Raw genomic sequence first — 13,318 nt, 5'->3', positions numbered from 1 at the left:
TACCAGAAATACCTCCCCACTTGTTTTTTATTCTTGTAGACAACAACACCAACCGGAGTTAATCCTAAGAAATACTCAGATTTGTTTTCTCCCTACAAAAACAAACATATGTTTATAACCATAAATTTGTTCATGTAAAAACTCTTTCTCAAACTGTAACTAGCCATACACACATAATCTGTTGCATAAATACTAGATCTGGTTTTTGAAAGACATCAGCTTAGAAAGCTAGCTAAGCTATCATGGTAGCTAATGTGCTGCTCATTTTTTTCAAAGTTTTTAAGAAAATTTTTCTTAGTGCTTTCTAACCGGTCACCTCAGTTCATTAAGAGAACCTGGACTACCTACCAATCCAGCCACTGACTGATTCACCCCGTGTTGCTTCTACAGTGGTGTTCAACCCTGGTTGCACATTAACCAGGAATCCCTCATGCAGCTTAAAATGCTGATGCCTGGGTACCATCAAAACTGGTTAAATGAGACTCTGTAATGAAGGGGCCCAGGTATCAAAAACACATAAATGCTCCAGGTGATTCTCCTGTGCAGCCAAGAACTGACAACCACTGGCTGCTCTCAAGGGCGCCTTCCAAGGACTCGTCTTGATCTTACTCTCTGACCGGGACAATCATGAGTCCTGGTTCACCACCGCCCTCCCCAGAAATCTCAGGCAGCCACCTGCAGACATACACATGGATTTTCTGAGGTCTCCAGCATGCTGCTTCCTATTTCCATTTGTGACTTTAAGACTTACCAAACATTTTAAAATACCATCTTTTCTGCTAGGTAAAGACTGGAAACCCTTCATTTCCGGGCAATAACAAATCCCAATTAAGAAAGTGGGATCCTGGGCTTCCCTGGTGGCGCAGTGGTTGAGAGTCCACCTGCCGATTCAGGGGACGCGGGTTCGTGCCCCGGTCCGGGAGGATCCCACGTGCCGCAGAGCGGCTGGGCCCGTGAGCCATGGCCGCTGAGCCTGTGCATCTGGAGCCTGTGCTCCACACGGGAGAGGCCACAACAGTGAGAGGCCCGCGTACCGCAAAAAAAAAAAAAAAGAAAATGGGATTCTGAAATGAAAAGGTCACAGAGTGGATACCAAGAACACACAGCGAATTGTGTTTGTATCCATCTTTTTTCTACCCTAACGTCAAATAACAGACTGCAAAGTCAAATTCCCAAGGAACATAACTAATGTATTTTCAAAAAATATCAGCTGTTACCCACTTTCAGTTCTAAAAATTCGATTTTAAAGGAATGTATGGAAGCTTCCAACGAATTCGGTTCATTTGCCATAAATTTCCACCTCCCACAAAAGAAATATTTTTGAATTAGAATAAACATTATACAAATGCAGAAGCATTTTGCAGAAGACTCTCTCTTTATACATTTCCTATAAAATATATTTTTTAAAAAACTGAAAACCTAATAAGATTAATGTGGCTAGAAGAAAAAAAAAAAAAAATTACTCCACAAAGTTTTAGAAGTATTTTTAAAGGACAGTAGTATGGAGCATTTAATGGTTTAATGAGATTAGACTGTAATTTATCAGGGAGCTACTACTTCTCCCAAATATGTAACTTTTATTGCCATATTAACAGTATAACCAGGGATGCTTCTAATTCTTTACAAATAATATGAGATGATTTGTTTTAGCAAACTCTGATGAGCAAAAGACATATTACAAAATGAATACATCAATGAGCTGTTTGCATTACAGTAAGTCTTATCAGGGTTTCTTAAAAATTGAGTTCCAAAAAAAAACCCAACTGAGTTCCATAATCCAAATGACATTCAATCTACGTATAATCTTTAGCAATTCACTTCGTGTAAAGAATAAGACAACTGGTCCATTTTCTCAAATAATCAGATTTGTCAATTGGTAACTAAACTCTCATAAAATCAAAGACAATGACATTCCAATCTCACTGGTGTAGAATAACCAGTTGGTAACCTTAGAGAAGTGGCTCCAAGTTGAAGATCTGGATCCTGAACACTCAGTACAGATTCAGTGTAAGTGCCCACTGATCATATTCCACAAGTTCTCATCAGCCACTGAAGAAAAATTACAAAAATTCTCCTATTTATGCAGTGGCAACTACAGTAGGCAGTAACCCTAATATTGACAGAACCTGCATATCCAACATAGAACCACCAACAGTTACACATATACTGTTGCCTAAAGTCTACTTTAGCAGGCAGGTGATTTTATGAATGTTTTTCAGCCATAAAATCTATTTTTTGGAAAATCCTCCTGTTTTCTGTCTAATATAATCAATTATAGACCAATTTAAAACTGTTTTGATGTTTAGCTAAGCCCTCTGGAACTGTTATCCAGGTTGTGTTTTCAAGCCCAGTTAATTGTTTTTCTACACATGGAAATACAAGCACAGGCCTTTATGCAAAACTCATTAGGCTTTAATCCACGCAAGAGATTCTTTGTGTTCAAAAACATCAGATGAAGAAGTATCATCTCGCTAAACAACAGGACTGCTCCTTTCCTTTGGGAGTTCCAGTGACTTTTTAAGAAAATGTCATCAGCTTAAAATACTCTGTGTTAATTAAATGTTACTCACATAGACAGGATGGAGGTCAACACCATACATCTCCAGGGATTTAGCAGTCCTCAAATAATTCAGCTCCGCTTCAGAAGGAGCCTGACCCCTACGCCCAGCATAAAAACAAAGAGCCTTACTTTACTGATAGCTACTATGCTCACAGGGAACAGAAGCCATTTTCACTATATTCACTGGAAAAATAAATAATGCTTTGTGCTAATGCAAACATAAGCCTTTGTATTTCAAGAAGACTCTTGCCTTCGTGGTGACAAAATTTTAATACCCTGAGGTGATACTTGTAAGTTAATTTCATTTACCAAATCTAGTTTTGCTCATTATAGCTGATCTCAGTAGCCCCCCATATATTAAAAAGTCTCAGTTTCAGAAACCCCCAAACAGATTACTGAGCATATAAGCACTCAAATTAAAAAGCATACCCTTTACGGACAGTAAAACGTCTCTGTGTACCGGCAGCTCTCCACCGGGAGGGAAACGAAGGAGAGCAGTGTTGGAGGGAAGAAGAGAATGGGCCCTCACCACCCAACCGGGGCCCATCAGCATCTCCTGAGCACATGTGTAGTCCTTTAGAAACTGTAAAAGTACTTGTCACTTTCTTAATACAAAGTATAAAAATCTTCCCAAAATCTTCATTGGTGACAATATACAGAAAATAGCATTCATTCCTAAAGAGGGTTAGCATCTGCCAGGAATCTCCATGGATGACTGGAACTCCCTCTCTCTCTCTCTCTCTCTCTCTCTCTCTCTCTCTCTCTCTCTCTCTCTCTCTCTGTGTGTGTGTGTGTGTGTGTGTGTGTGTGTGTGAGAGAGAGAGAGAGAGAGAGAGAGAGAGAGAGAGATTTTTAATGGTTAACAAAAGGAGTCACAAATTTTTAAAAATTAAGAAATCCTGCTTCGATGCAATCCCATGTTTCAGCCATGGTACTCTGGAAAGCCCAGCAATATAATACTTTTGAAATCTATAAAGAAGAATGTTTACCACAAATTAGACACAAGAAAGCTACCAAACCTTGATCAAGCTTTAGTCTTTTAGAAATAACAGTCACGCTGTCAACGCCATGCCATAAAACAGATAAGGTCCTTTATCAAAGCTCCCTGATAATTTCAAAACATAAGTGTACTTGGAAACTCCTAGCAGAATCAGTATTCTCAGGATGTGCCAAACACGGTGCCCTTCATATACTCTCTTAGCACCCACTTCAGTGAAACCTTAAAACGAAGGACTCTAGAACCAGGCTGGAGAGCATTCTGGGGCATGTTAACACAAGGTGGAAAGCCTAGTTTCTCTGACTGCAATTCAGCAACTGACTTCTGGTGCTACTCACTGAAACAGATCCTTTAGGTAAACATTTTTTGTTGACCAGATTAATTCTACACTTTTTTTCACCTTAACTGTAATGCATCTGAAAGAAACCAAGCAAATTCAAAGGGGGATGTTACATAAGAGGCAATAAAGCAAAGTTAATCAGTATAGAGGATTTAACCAAAATAACTATAATTAAATTATAATTTCAAGGCTGCAGGCCATTAATTGAAAATCCTACTAGTGGAGTGTGTTTATTTCTCAGAAGCACATGTGGTGTTAACATAATACCCCTTGAGGCTCCACACTGGCATCATGATCTCCAGATTCATTGCTAGAGACTGAATAGGGCTTTGCTTGTAACTGTGAAGAACTTACATACTTAAGACAGAGCAAATCCAGAATACATTAAGGCTTTTGTGGTAATAACATATATTTATAGTTTAAAAAAAATAAATTTCACAAGGTACTGGTGACTGAAAAAAATAGAAGATTGCAAAATACAGTATGTACAGAATGATTTCATTGTAAAATCATACATACATAAATCTATATAAAATAAATTTTCTCTATGGGAAATCATGCATAGAGAGAGGTCTGAAAGGCCATTAACTAAAAATATGTTGACTTCAGGTACTGGGATTTACTCTCTCTTTTACACTTTTTTTCCCTTTATACTTTTTAAATTGTCTGGGTTTCCTATGTGCATTTTAGTGTTATAAGCAGTAAAAAAAGAAAAAAAAACTTTGAAAAGAAAAAATGTTCAAGGCACAGATGAAGAATTTGTTAAGAAACTTTTCTTAAGCCTGTCAATAGCATAAAATGATGGTTGATGGGCGATGTGACATAAAGTGGGATTCTTTTTCTTCCAGCTTTACTGAGATATAATTGACATATAACATTATATAAGTTAAAGGTGTACAACATGTTGATTTGATACATTTATATACTGCAAAATGATCACCACTATAGCATAGCCAACACCTCCATCTCGTTACATAATGACCATTTGTTTTTTGTTGTGATAACATTTGAGATCTACTCTCTTAGCAACTTTCAAGTGTTATGGATAGACCTTGAGGGCATAATGCTTAGTGAAGTAAGACAGATAAAGACAAATTCTTGTATAATCCACCTGTATGTGGAATCTAAAAAAGCCAACCTCATAGAAACAGAGACTAGAACAGTGGTTACCAGGGCCTGGGGGGGTAGGGAATGGGGCGGTGCGGTGCGGGAAATGGAGAGATGTTGGTCAAAGAATATAAACTTATAGTTTCAAGATGAAGTTCTGGGGCCCTAATGTACAACATGTTGATTATTGTTAATAAAATGTGATTCTTACATTAGAGTTTTATGAATCCTTTCTATAGCTTCTTCAAGTTCTTCCTTCTGATCAGGAACAAACCGGTACTCTGACACATACCCCGCAGTATGCTTATACGGATCATAATCTCCAAGTTCCGCTAAAAAAGAAAGAAACTGTAATTTTTTTCCATTTTAGGAAAATATTCCTAAAAATACAGGAATAAAAGTATTCTTCTCATGCTTAAACATTTTCTTCAAATGCTTTATTAATAAATGTATATAAGATAATAACTAATTTTAGTTTAAAACAACTCTGATGAGAATATATGGATAGTATAAACAAAATCTTATATTAAAAAGATAAAATTTTTGCTTTCTGCAAGACTATGATTATCATTTTCATTTAAGTTATTCTTACCAGTTTATATGAAGTAAAATGTTGTAAACAGAATTTAAAGTACATATAATGGAAATGCTTGAGGTGAAAAACAACCATAACCTCTCTCAGACAATGACACCAAGAGATAAATCATGTGGTTCAAAACGTATTTGCCCCACATAATGGTCATGGAAATATAATACAATGCTGCACATAACCCCATTACAGTTTACACAAAGAAACTAAATGAAACCAGAGAGCTCACTATGTTATGCTTATAAAAATTCTCCCTACATTAATCCACCTTCCAAACCCAACCAGTTCCCCAGTTCATTTACACAACATTTTTCCTAGAATATTTTTTCTAAGCTATTTCTGGTCTGCAAGAATCACACAGGCAAGGAACATGCTGTCTCATCACCTCCATACCCTGCTTGATTCTTAGAAGGGGCTCAGTAAATATAAGTGGAAACAGCCTCAGCTTCAGCCTCCAAAACGACAGTACAACCTGGAGCTGCCCCCATGGCCGCAACATGGATGGCAAGAGCTGACGGACAACGGGTGCGGACTGTGGGCCACGCTCTAAACTGGCGATGGCACCTGCCCACGTGGAGTCATCACAACAGCCGCTTGGAAGCAGTGGGATCTCTGAGGCAGGGCGGTTCAGAGGGATCAATCAACTCAGGAGGAATGTAGAATAGAACAAATTTTCAGACCTTCCATGGAATCAAGAATCAGTGCTATTCCTGTGACTAAAACTCCATGCAACCTACTACAAGGTATAATGTAACCGGCTTCACTTTTACCCCTTCTGAAGGCACACTGATTAAAACTTGAATTCTGACTAAATTCAATTTCTTTTTAGCAAAATGTCATTTGATAAGAAGAACTTCATAAAATTGCTTTAAAAGAAAAATTCAAACATTCTTCTCAAGAGCTCTGAAGCAAATATGCTTAAGTGGAACCTACACTGGATGGCATACGCTCCCAGCTGAGCAGCAGTGTCGACAGGGCAGGGCAGCCGGCCCTGAAGGACATCTTGCTTCACCTGCAAGAAAAACTGATATCTAAAAGAGAAATGGAAAAGAGAGATTAATGATACCTTCCACTACCCTGACCTGTAGTTTCAGACCCTTAAACCCATTCACCTTTCACGAAAATAAAGCCACTTTCTTCTCTTTTGTGAGGGGGCCGTTGTGTGAACAGGGACTGTTTACACACACTGCAGAGGCAATCAGGGTAGTGGCTAAAGAGTGCAGGCTCTCAAGTTAAACCAACTGGATTGCATCCCAGCTCCAGGACTCACGAGCTCTTGGCCTTGGGCAGCTGCTTCACATAACAGCCAGGCTCTTCAAGGGTAAAAGTGAGACCATGAAGTATCTACACCTCATCAGGTTGACGTGGAGGTTTCATACAAGCTAGTCTCACCATTCTCATCACTGCCACTGCCACTAACACTACAACATGTTCTCACTGGGATGAACAAATTACAAGGACCCAGCCAATATGCTATGTGTTATCAAGGTCTAAAATCATGGATACAGGACAGAAAGGTCATAATAATGTAATTCTATCAATCCTCCCACTTATTAAGATGCTGCCCATTATCTGCAGCTTTGCTCATTCCATCTGCTAAAAGAAAACCTTGTATAATAATAGTGCTACTGGGCTTCCCTGGTGGTGCAGTGGTTAAGAATCTGCCTGCCAACGCAGGGGACATGGGTTCGAGCCCTGGTCCAGGAGGATCCCACATGCCGTGGAGCAAGTAAGCCTGTGCGCCACAGCTACTGAGCCCGTGAGCCACAACTACTGAGCCTGCATGCCACAATACTGAAGCCTGCGTGCTACAACTACTGAAGCCCGCGCACCTAGAGCCCGTGCTCTGCAACAGGAGAAGCCACTGCGATGAGAAGCCCGTGCACCGCAACGAAGAGTAGCCTCCACTCACCACTACTAGAGAAAGCCCACGCACAGCAACGGAGACCCAACACAGCCACCATAAATAAATGAATGAATGAATGAATGAATAAATAATACTGCTACCCACTGTTCTAAACATTGTAAACATAGTAACTCATTCCAAGTATTTTACAGACAATAACTTATTTAAGATTTTAAAATGAGGTTAGCACTATTATTATCTCTTTTGCAGATGAAGAAGCTAACAGACACAAAGAGATGAAAAAATTTGTCCACACTAGTTAAGTAGCATAGCTAGAACTGGAACCCAGGCAATGTGACCCTAGCACTCTCTTAATCAGGATGTTATGCAACCTTAGCTAGCTTTCCCCCTACCCCTCCCATTCAGCCTTTCTGCCAGTGGGTGAAAGAGGTTTATGAACCAATACAATGAACCATCCATGCCATCCTCAGCCATGATCACTTATTCTCTCTCTCTCTCTCTCTCTCTCTCTCTCACACACACACACACACACACACACATACACCAGGCTGTCTTTTGTGATTTCTCTTTCTTTGCAAGGTGATGCTTGCTGTCATTGGGAATGGCAGGAAAAAAGCATAGGAAATTAATTATAAAAATCAGCCGTGGTAAGTTTTTCTTCACCCAAGGCTCACAACAGAAGTTCTTAGTGAATTTTAGATGCTACTCTGATTATTTCTAGAAGACTGATAATCAACTTTGTACCCACAGGCTTAGGTGAAAATCTGCCTAACACCTTGTGTTTCCCCACTACTCAGTTAGTAAATGTCACCACGGTTCTCCAGACACATAAGCAAGGGAAACCCAGGACAATGTGTAACCCCTGGCACCCACGTTCAATCACTAAACCTGTTTTTTGGAGTCTATACACTGTCTTCCATCTCCTAGTCCAGGTCACTAACCACTGGGTTTCTAAAACCTTCACTACCCTTGCCACTAGTCATACTTATCTCCCTTGCAAAAGACACTTCCAAGAGGTAACTAGGATAATGTCATTCCCTTGATTTAAAAACAAACAAAACTTAAGACACTTCCCTTTGCCTTCAGGACAAAGTTCAAGATCCCTAAGATAGCTTACAATACTTGCTTATTTCTTGAGCCAAATCTCTTGCCATTACCAATGGCTAACCCCACTCCTTAAGTTGCGTTCACTTTCCCAGCCCTACTAACTACTTTCCATTCCCTGAATGCTCATCTTAGATATCAAATCCAGTTTGTTATAATCATCTGGGTTCCTCTTGAAGAGGAGAAAAGCAGAGTAAAGTGACATTAGCAGAACTGAAATGCAAAAATATAGAGACATTTCCCCAGAATTACTACTGCTTGCTGGAAACTTGTGTTTAGCTTCACTCCCTTCCTCTATTGTTAACTTGGAATCTCTTTTCCTAAAGTGTATTTTTTTGAGTAAATGGGTCACAGAGGCACATTTGTCTTGCTCCATTAAGACTTTTATAACATTTGACTGAATAGTAAGATCTTTTGCCAAATAAAGAAACTGAGGGACCTAATCCCATAAGACTTTGCTTCAGAAAGGGAAAGAGAACCAAAGAGATGATTTCTCCTTGCTTTTACAAGACAGAGCTGAAACAGAGAAAGACAAGCCGGTACAAAGAAAAAGGAACCAGACCCCACTGGTGACTGTATTCCCAGTACCTAGGGTTTAGCACACAGTAACTGCTCAGTAAATAGCTGTTGACTTGATGATAGATATATGAACAGATAGACAGATAGATGAAAATGGAAAAAAATGAACATTCTTTGTTGTCTCTGAGAAATTCATGAAGAAAAAAAGGACATCTGTTCAAACCTCCCTGGATAGCCTGCCTTTTAAAGATACTAGAGATCTTTAAGTCATTCCATTAAAAAAAATAATCCACTAAAATCAAAGGAGACAAGTAAACTATTTTTAACTAATAATTTTATTAATTTTTATCACAGCAAGCATCATACTAGTTTTGTATAAGACAAATCTATGATACAGTAAAATCATACTTTTACATGCTGAACATTTTATCTTATCTCAGGGCTTGTTTTTAACTATATATAACTTATTTTGTCCATTTATGGGACCTAGACTACAATTTTTTATTTAAATTACAGACTTAGAGTTCCTGAGTCTTTCCTTCTACATCATTCTGATTAAGGCTATGACTGCATGTGTGAGTCCTTGTTTATCTCTGGTTTTAACCCAATAAATCCCAGTTTGCCTAGGACAGTTCTAGCTTAAGTTTGTTACACATTCTCCATTATTAATAACTCTCTTCATCATTCTCCCAAGTGTTAGGATTTGAACAATAAATTATATTGTAACCCTAGTTACATTGTACCCACATTGGAGAAAAAAAATGTTGATTTAACATGAGCCTCTTAATAAGGAAGCTTTCCAGAACACACCCTGGTACAAAGCAGAGGCCGCATTACTGGCTATCTCTGTATGTAAATTACCATACTGGTGTACATGCACTGTGGCCCAAGCTAGATTATGAGCCCTGGGGGAGAAGCCCTCCATCTTGCACCCCATCCTCACTCATCACAACAGTACAACCAGTACAACACAAGAGAAGGGCCTGAAATACTGGCCTCGCCATTTTGTGTTTGTGTGATGTTCGTAGAACAGAGCTGAATTGACACCCAGGATGTACAAGCTGCTAAGGACCATAGGCAATTTAGCAAGTGTCAGAGATGAGAAGAACAGGCAAAGGAGATTTGCTTAAAGAAGAGATGCTGTTCTTTCCAGAGCCCAAACAGGAGGTTCTCCTGAGACTTCTGGGGCCCAAGACAGCCAGGAAGGCTCACAGCAATGAAGGCTGAAGTGTATCTTCCAATGACTTGAGACCCTGGTGAGGAAACTGAAAGATATGAGGACAAGTAGAAGTTTGATTTCTGGTGCCAGCAAAATGTGACACTGAGACATCTGGGAGGAGAGCACCTGCCTAGAGGAAAGGCAGGACGGTTTTCTGCATCCAACAGAGAGGGATGCAGCCTGTGACAGGAGCCTAATCATTCTGGATGAAACTTAATGTGCAGGACAGAAGGAAATGTTTAAATAATAACATAGTACTGAACACTGTGGGGGAAATAGCATGTATGACTTAAGAAAAAGAAAAGGAGGAGAGAAAGCACCCACTGACTCTCAGGAGAAAATGACAAAGATTGGGAATAACATTTTTGCAGTTTAAAACTGATGATAAACATATAGGAGCAAAGAGTAGCAGTACCACCTTGTATTTATATAGTCCTTTAAAGGTCACAATGTCTTTTGAATCCATACTGAAATGTGACCCACAGCTCAACTCAGATGTGTTGAGACCCATTAACTTCACTTAGAGAAGGAGACAGGGACACCGGAAGAGAATGTGTGACTGAAGGTCACTCAGCTCATAAAGAAGCTAAAACACACTAACCTTAACAAAGAGAAGGATATGGATTACCCAGTATAATAATAATAAATAATTGACGAGCTTAATGTCAATCCCCAACAAAGTACAATAAAATATTAAAAACCAAACACCTGTTTTCAGAAGCTAAAATGTATTCATCATGAACAAGTCATTTGGAACTAACATTATTCTCTTTTTAGAAAGAGTTAAAATTTCAGTGTCATCACACATAGGGTTGTCAGCAAAGCAACAGGCAGACTCACTCACTCAGACCCACTCACTCTCCGTCTTCTCTCTCTCGAGGACTGAAACCATAGCTCTCTTTTGGTCACTATAGAATCTCCTTGTCCTCAGTGCACTGGACAACAATGCTCCACACAGTACTGAAAGGACGGTGAGTGAGTGAGTGAATTCTGTCTTTATGTATAAATTCAAGAAATGCAGGCTAGAGGGCAGTAGTAGGATACTCTGATTAATGGATTGACTTTAACCTGGAAGACCTATCCTCAGGGCTCCAAGTTGGTCTTTTCCTCCCTAATTTTTTAGTCAGTAATTTGAAAATATAAGATAATCATTATTTCTATTTTAACTACCCCCACCATCTACTGAACACTTCATTTTTGCATTATGGTAAGTACTTGGCATGTATTATCTTATATATTTCTCCATCATCTTTTATTTATTTATTTTTGGCTGCGTTGGGTCTTCATTGCTGCATGAAGGCTTTCCCTAGTTGCGGCGAGCAGGGGCTACTCTTCGTTGTGGTGTGCGGGCCTCTCATTGAGGTGCCTTCTCTTGTTGCGGAGCATGGGCTCTAGGCACGCGGACTTCAGTAGTTGTGCCTCACGGGCTCTAGAGCACAGGCTCAGTAGTTGTGGCGCATGGGCTTAGCTGCTCCGAGGCATGTGGGATCTTCCCGGACCAGGGCTCAAACCCATGTCCCCTGCATTGGCTGGTGGATTCTTAACCACTGCACCACCTGGGAAGTCCCCCATCATCTTTCTGAAGAAATACTATAATGCCATTTTACAGACGAGAAAACTGAGACTTTAAAAGGTTATGTAATCTTCTCAAGATAACACAACCAGTGAGTGGCAGAGCAAGGCTGCAAATCCCAGCCTGTCTGCCTCCAAAGGCTGCCTTCTTAACGAATATGTGCATTATGCTTATCGAATCTGCAGAAGATAGCTATGAATGACACATAATACATGGAAGGCTGTCATAATATTTTGAATCAGAATTGAAAATAAGTTTAACAGATGTCATGAGGACACAAATTATTTTAAAAACTGATAAAGAGAAAAGAGATTAATTTCGCATAAACCTAGAAAGAAAACCTAGTGCTGATGACAGAAGTTCCAGAGATCTTTTATTTCTTATTGAACTTCCAACTGCTTTGTGAAGCAGTAAGGTTTCCTCTCTTTAAAATGTTTAAGAAGAAAGAAGCTGGCTAACATCTCAGGAACTTTTTATAAAAATGGAGGGTAGGATATATGACCTCAGAGTCCCCCAACTTCATCTATTCAGAAAACATTTTAGAGCACATAGCAGGTACTCCCAGTTGAAGCAATTCTATTAACTTATATTTTTCATAGTCTGAAGCCTTATTTTTTAATGTATCCCATTCATCTAAAAAATTTTCCCCCTAGATACAATGTCCTTCTGGAATACATCATCTAGCATGATAATTTATCTACATGAGAAGATTCAATGCAGCATCACATATAATTTTAAAAAGGAAACAAGCTGGGTAGTCATCCACAAGGGTGGGAGTAAAACAAATGGGTTAGATGGTGAAAGAGGTCTGTAACCGTATGTATGAAATTGTGTGACTTTCAAAAAAAACTATACATGGAAGAATAAGTAAAAGCATGTTTAGGGGCTTCCCTGGTGGTGACCCGGTGGTTAAGACTCTGTGCTTCCAATGCAGGGGGCGCAGGTTTGATCCCTGGCAGGGGAACTAAAATCCCACATGCGCGCGGCCAAAAAAAAAAAGGGAGCTGTGTTTGACTCTGTACTATATTTTGTCCTTTAACTGTTCTTAGATGGAATCACCACAATAAAAATAATAATTATTATTTTTTTTAAAAAGCATGTTTATTTGTGATGACCTAGAGGGGTGGGATAGGGAGGCTCAAGAGGGAGGGGATATGGGGATATATGTATACTTACAGCTGATTCACTTTGTTGGACAGCAGAAACCAACATAACATTGTAAAGCAATTATACTCCAATAAAGAAAAAATAAATAAAATAATAAAATAAAATTCAGGGAAAAAAGCATGTTTACTGTAGCTTTATTTTTCATATCAAAAAATTACAAACTATGTATAAAATAGATGGAATAAGAACCTACTGTATAACACAGGGAACTATATTAAATATCTTGTAATAACCTATGACAGAAAAGAATCCGAAAAAGAATATATATGTGTATGT

The 13,318-nt window shown here is 39.1% G+C and overlaps 1 protein-coding gene across 2 annotated transcripts in view; it reads right to left on the bottom strand.

Moving 5' to 3' along the window:
* EPB41L4A (erythrocyte membrane protein band 4.1 like 4A) overlaps positions 1-13,318 on the bottom strand; it is a 259,311-nt gene that overhangs the window by 102,077 nt on the left and 143,916 nt on the right. For both annotated transcript variants that reach the window (XM_029216795.1, XM_029216794.1), the window contains exons 6-9: positions 6,527-6,624; positions 5,216-5,336; positions 2,571-2,658; positions 4-92 (exon numbers count right to left, since the gene is read on the bottom strand). In XM_029216795.1, coding sequence (XP_029072628.1) covers positions 4-92; positions 2,571-2,658; positions 5,216-5,336; positions 6,527-6,624 — 396 coding nt within the window. The remainder of the gene's footprint in view (positions 1-3; positions 93-2,570; positions 2,659-5,215; positions 5,337-6,526; positions 6,625-13,318) is intronic.

This window comes from Monodon monoceros, unplaced genomic scaffold (assembly GCF_005190385.1).
Source record: "Monodon monoceros isolate NGI ecotype Baffin Bay Population unplaced genomic scaffold, NGI_Narwhal_1 Super_Scaffold_12, whole genome shotgun sequence".
NCBI lineage: Eukaryota > Metazoa > Chordata > Mammalia > Artiodactyla > Monodontidae > Monodon > Monodon monoceros.
The sequence above is the reverse complement of the archived record's forward strand: the minus strand, read 5'-3'. Positions and strand labels throughout refer to the sequence as shown.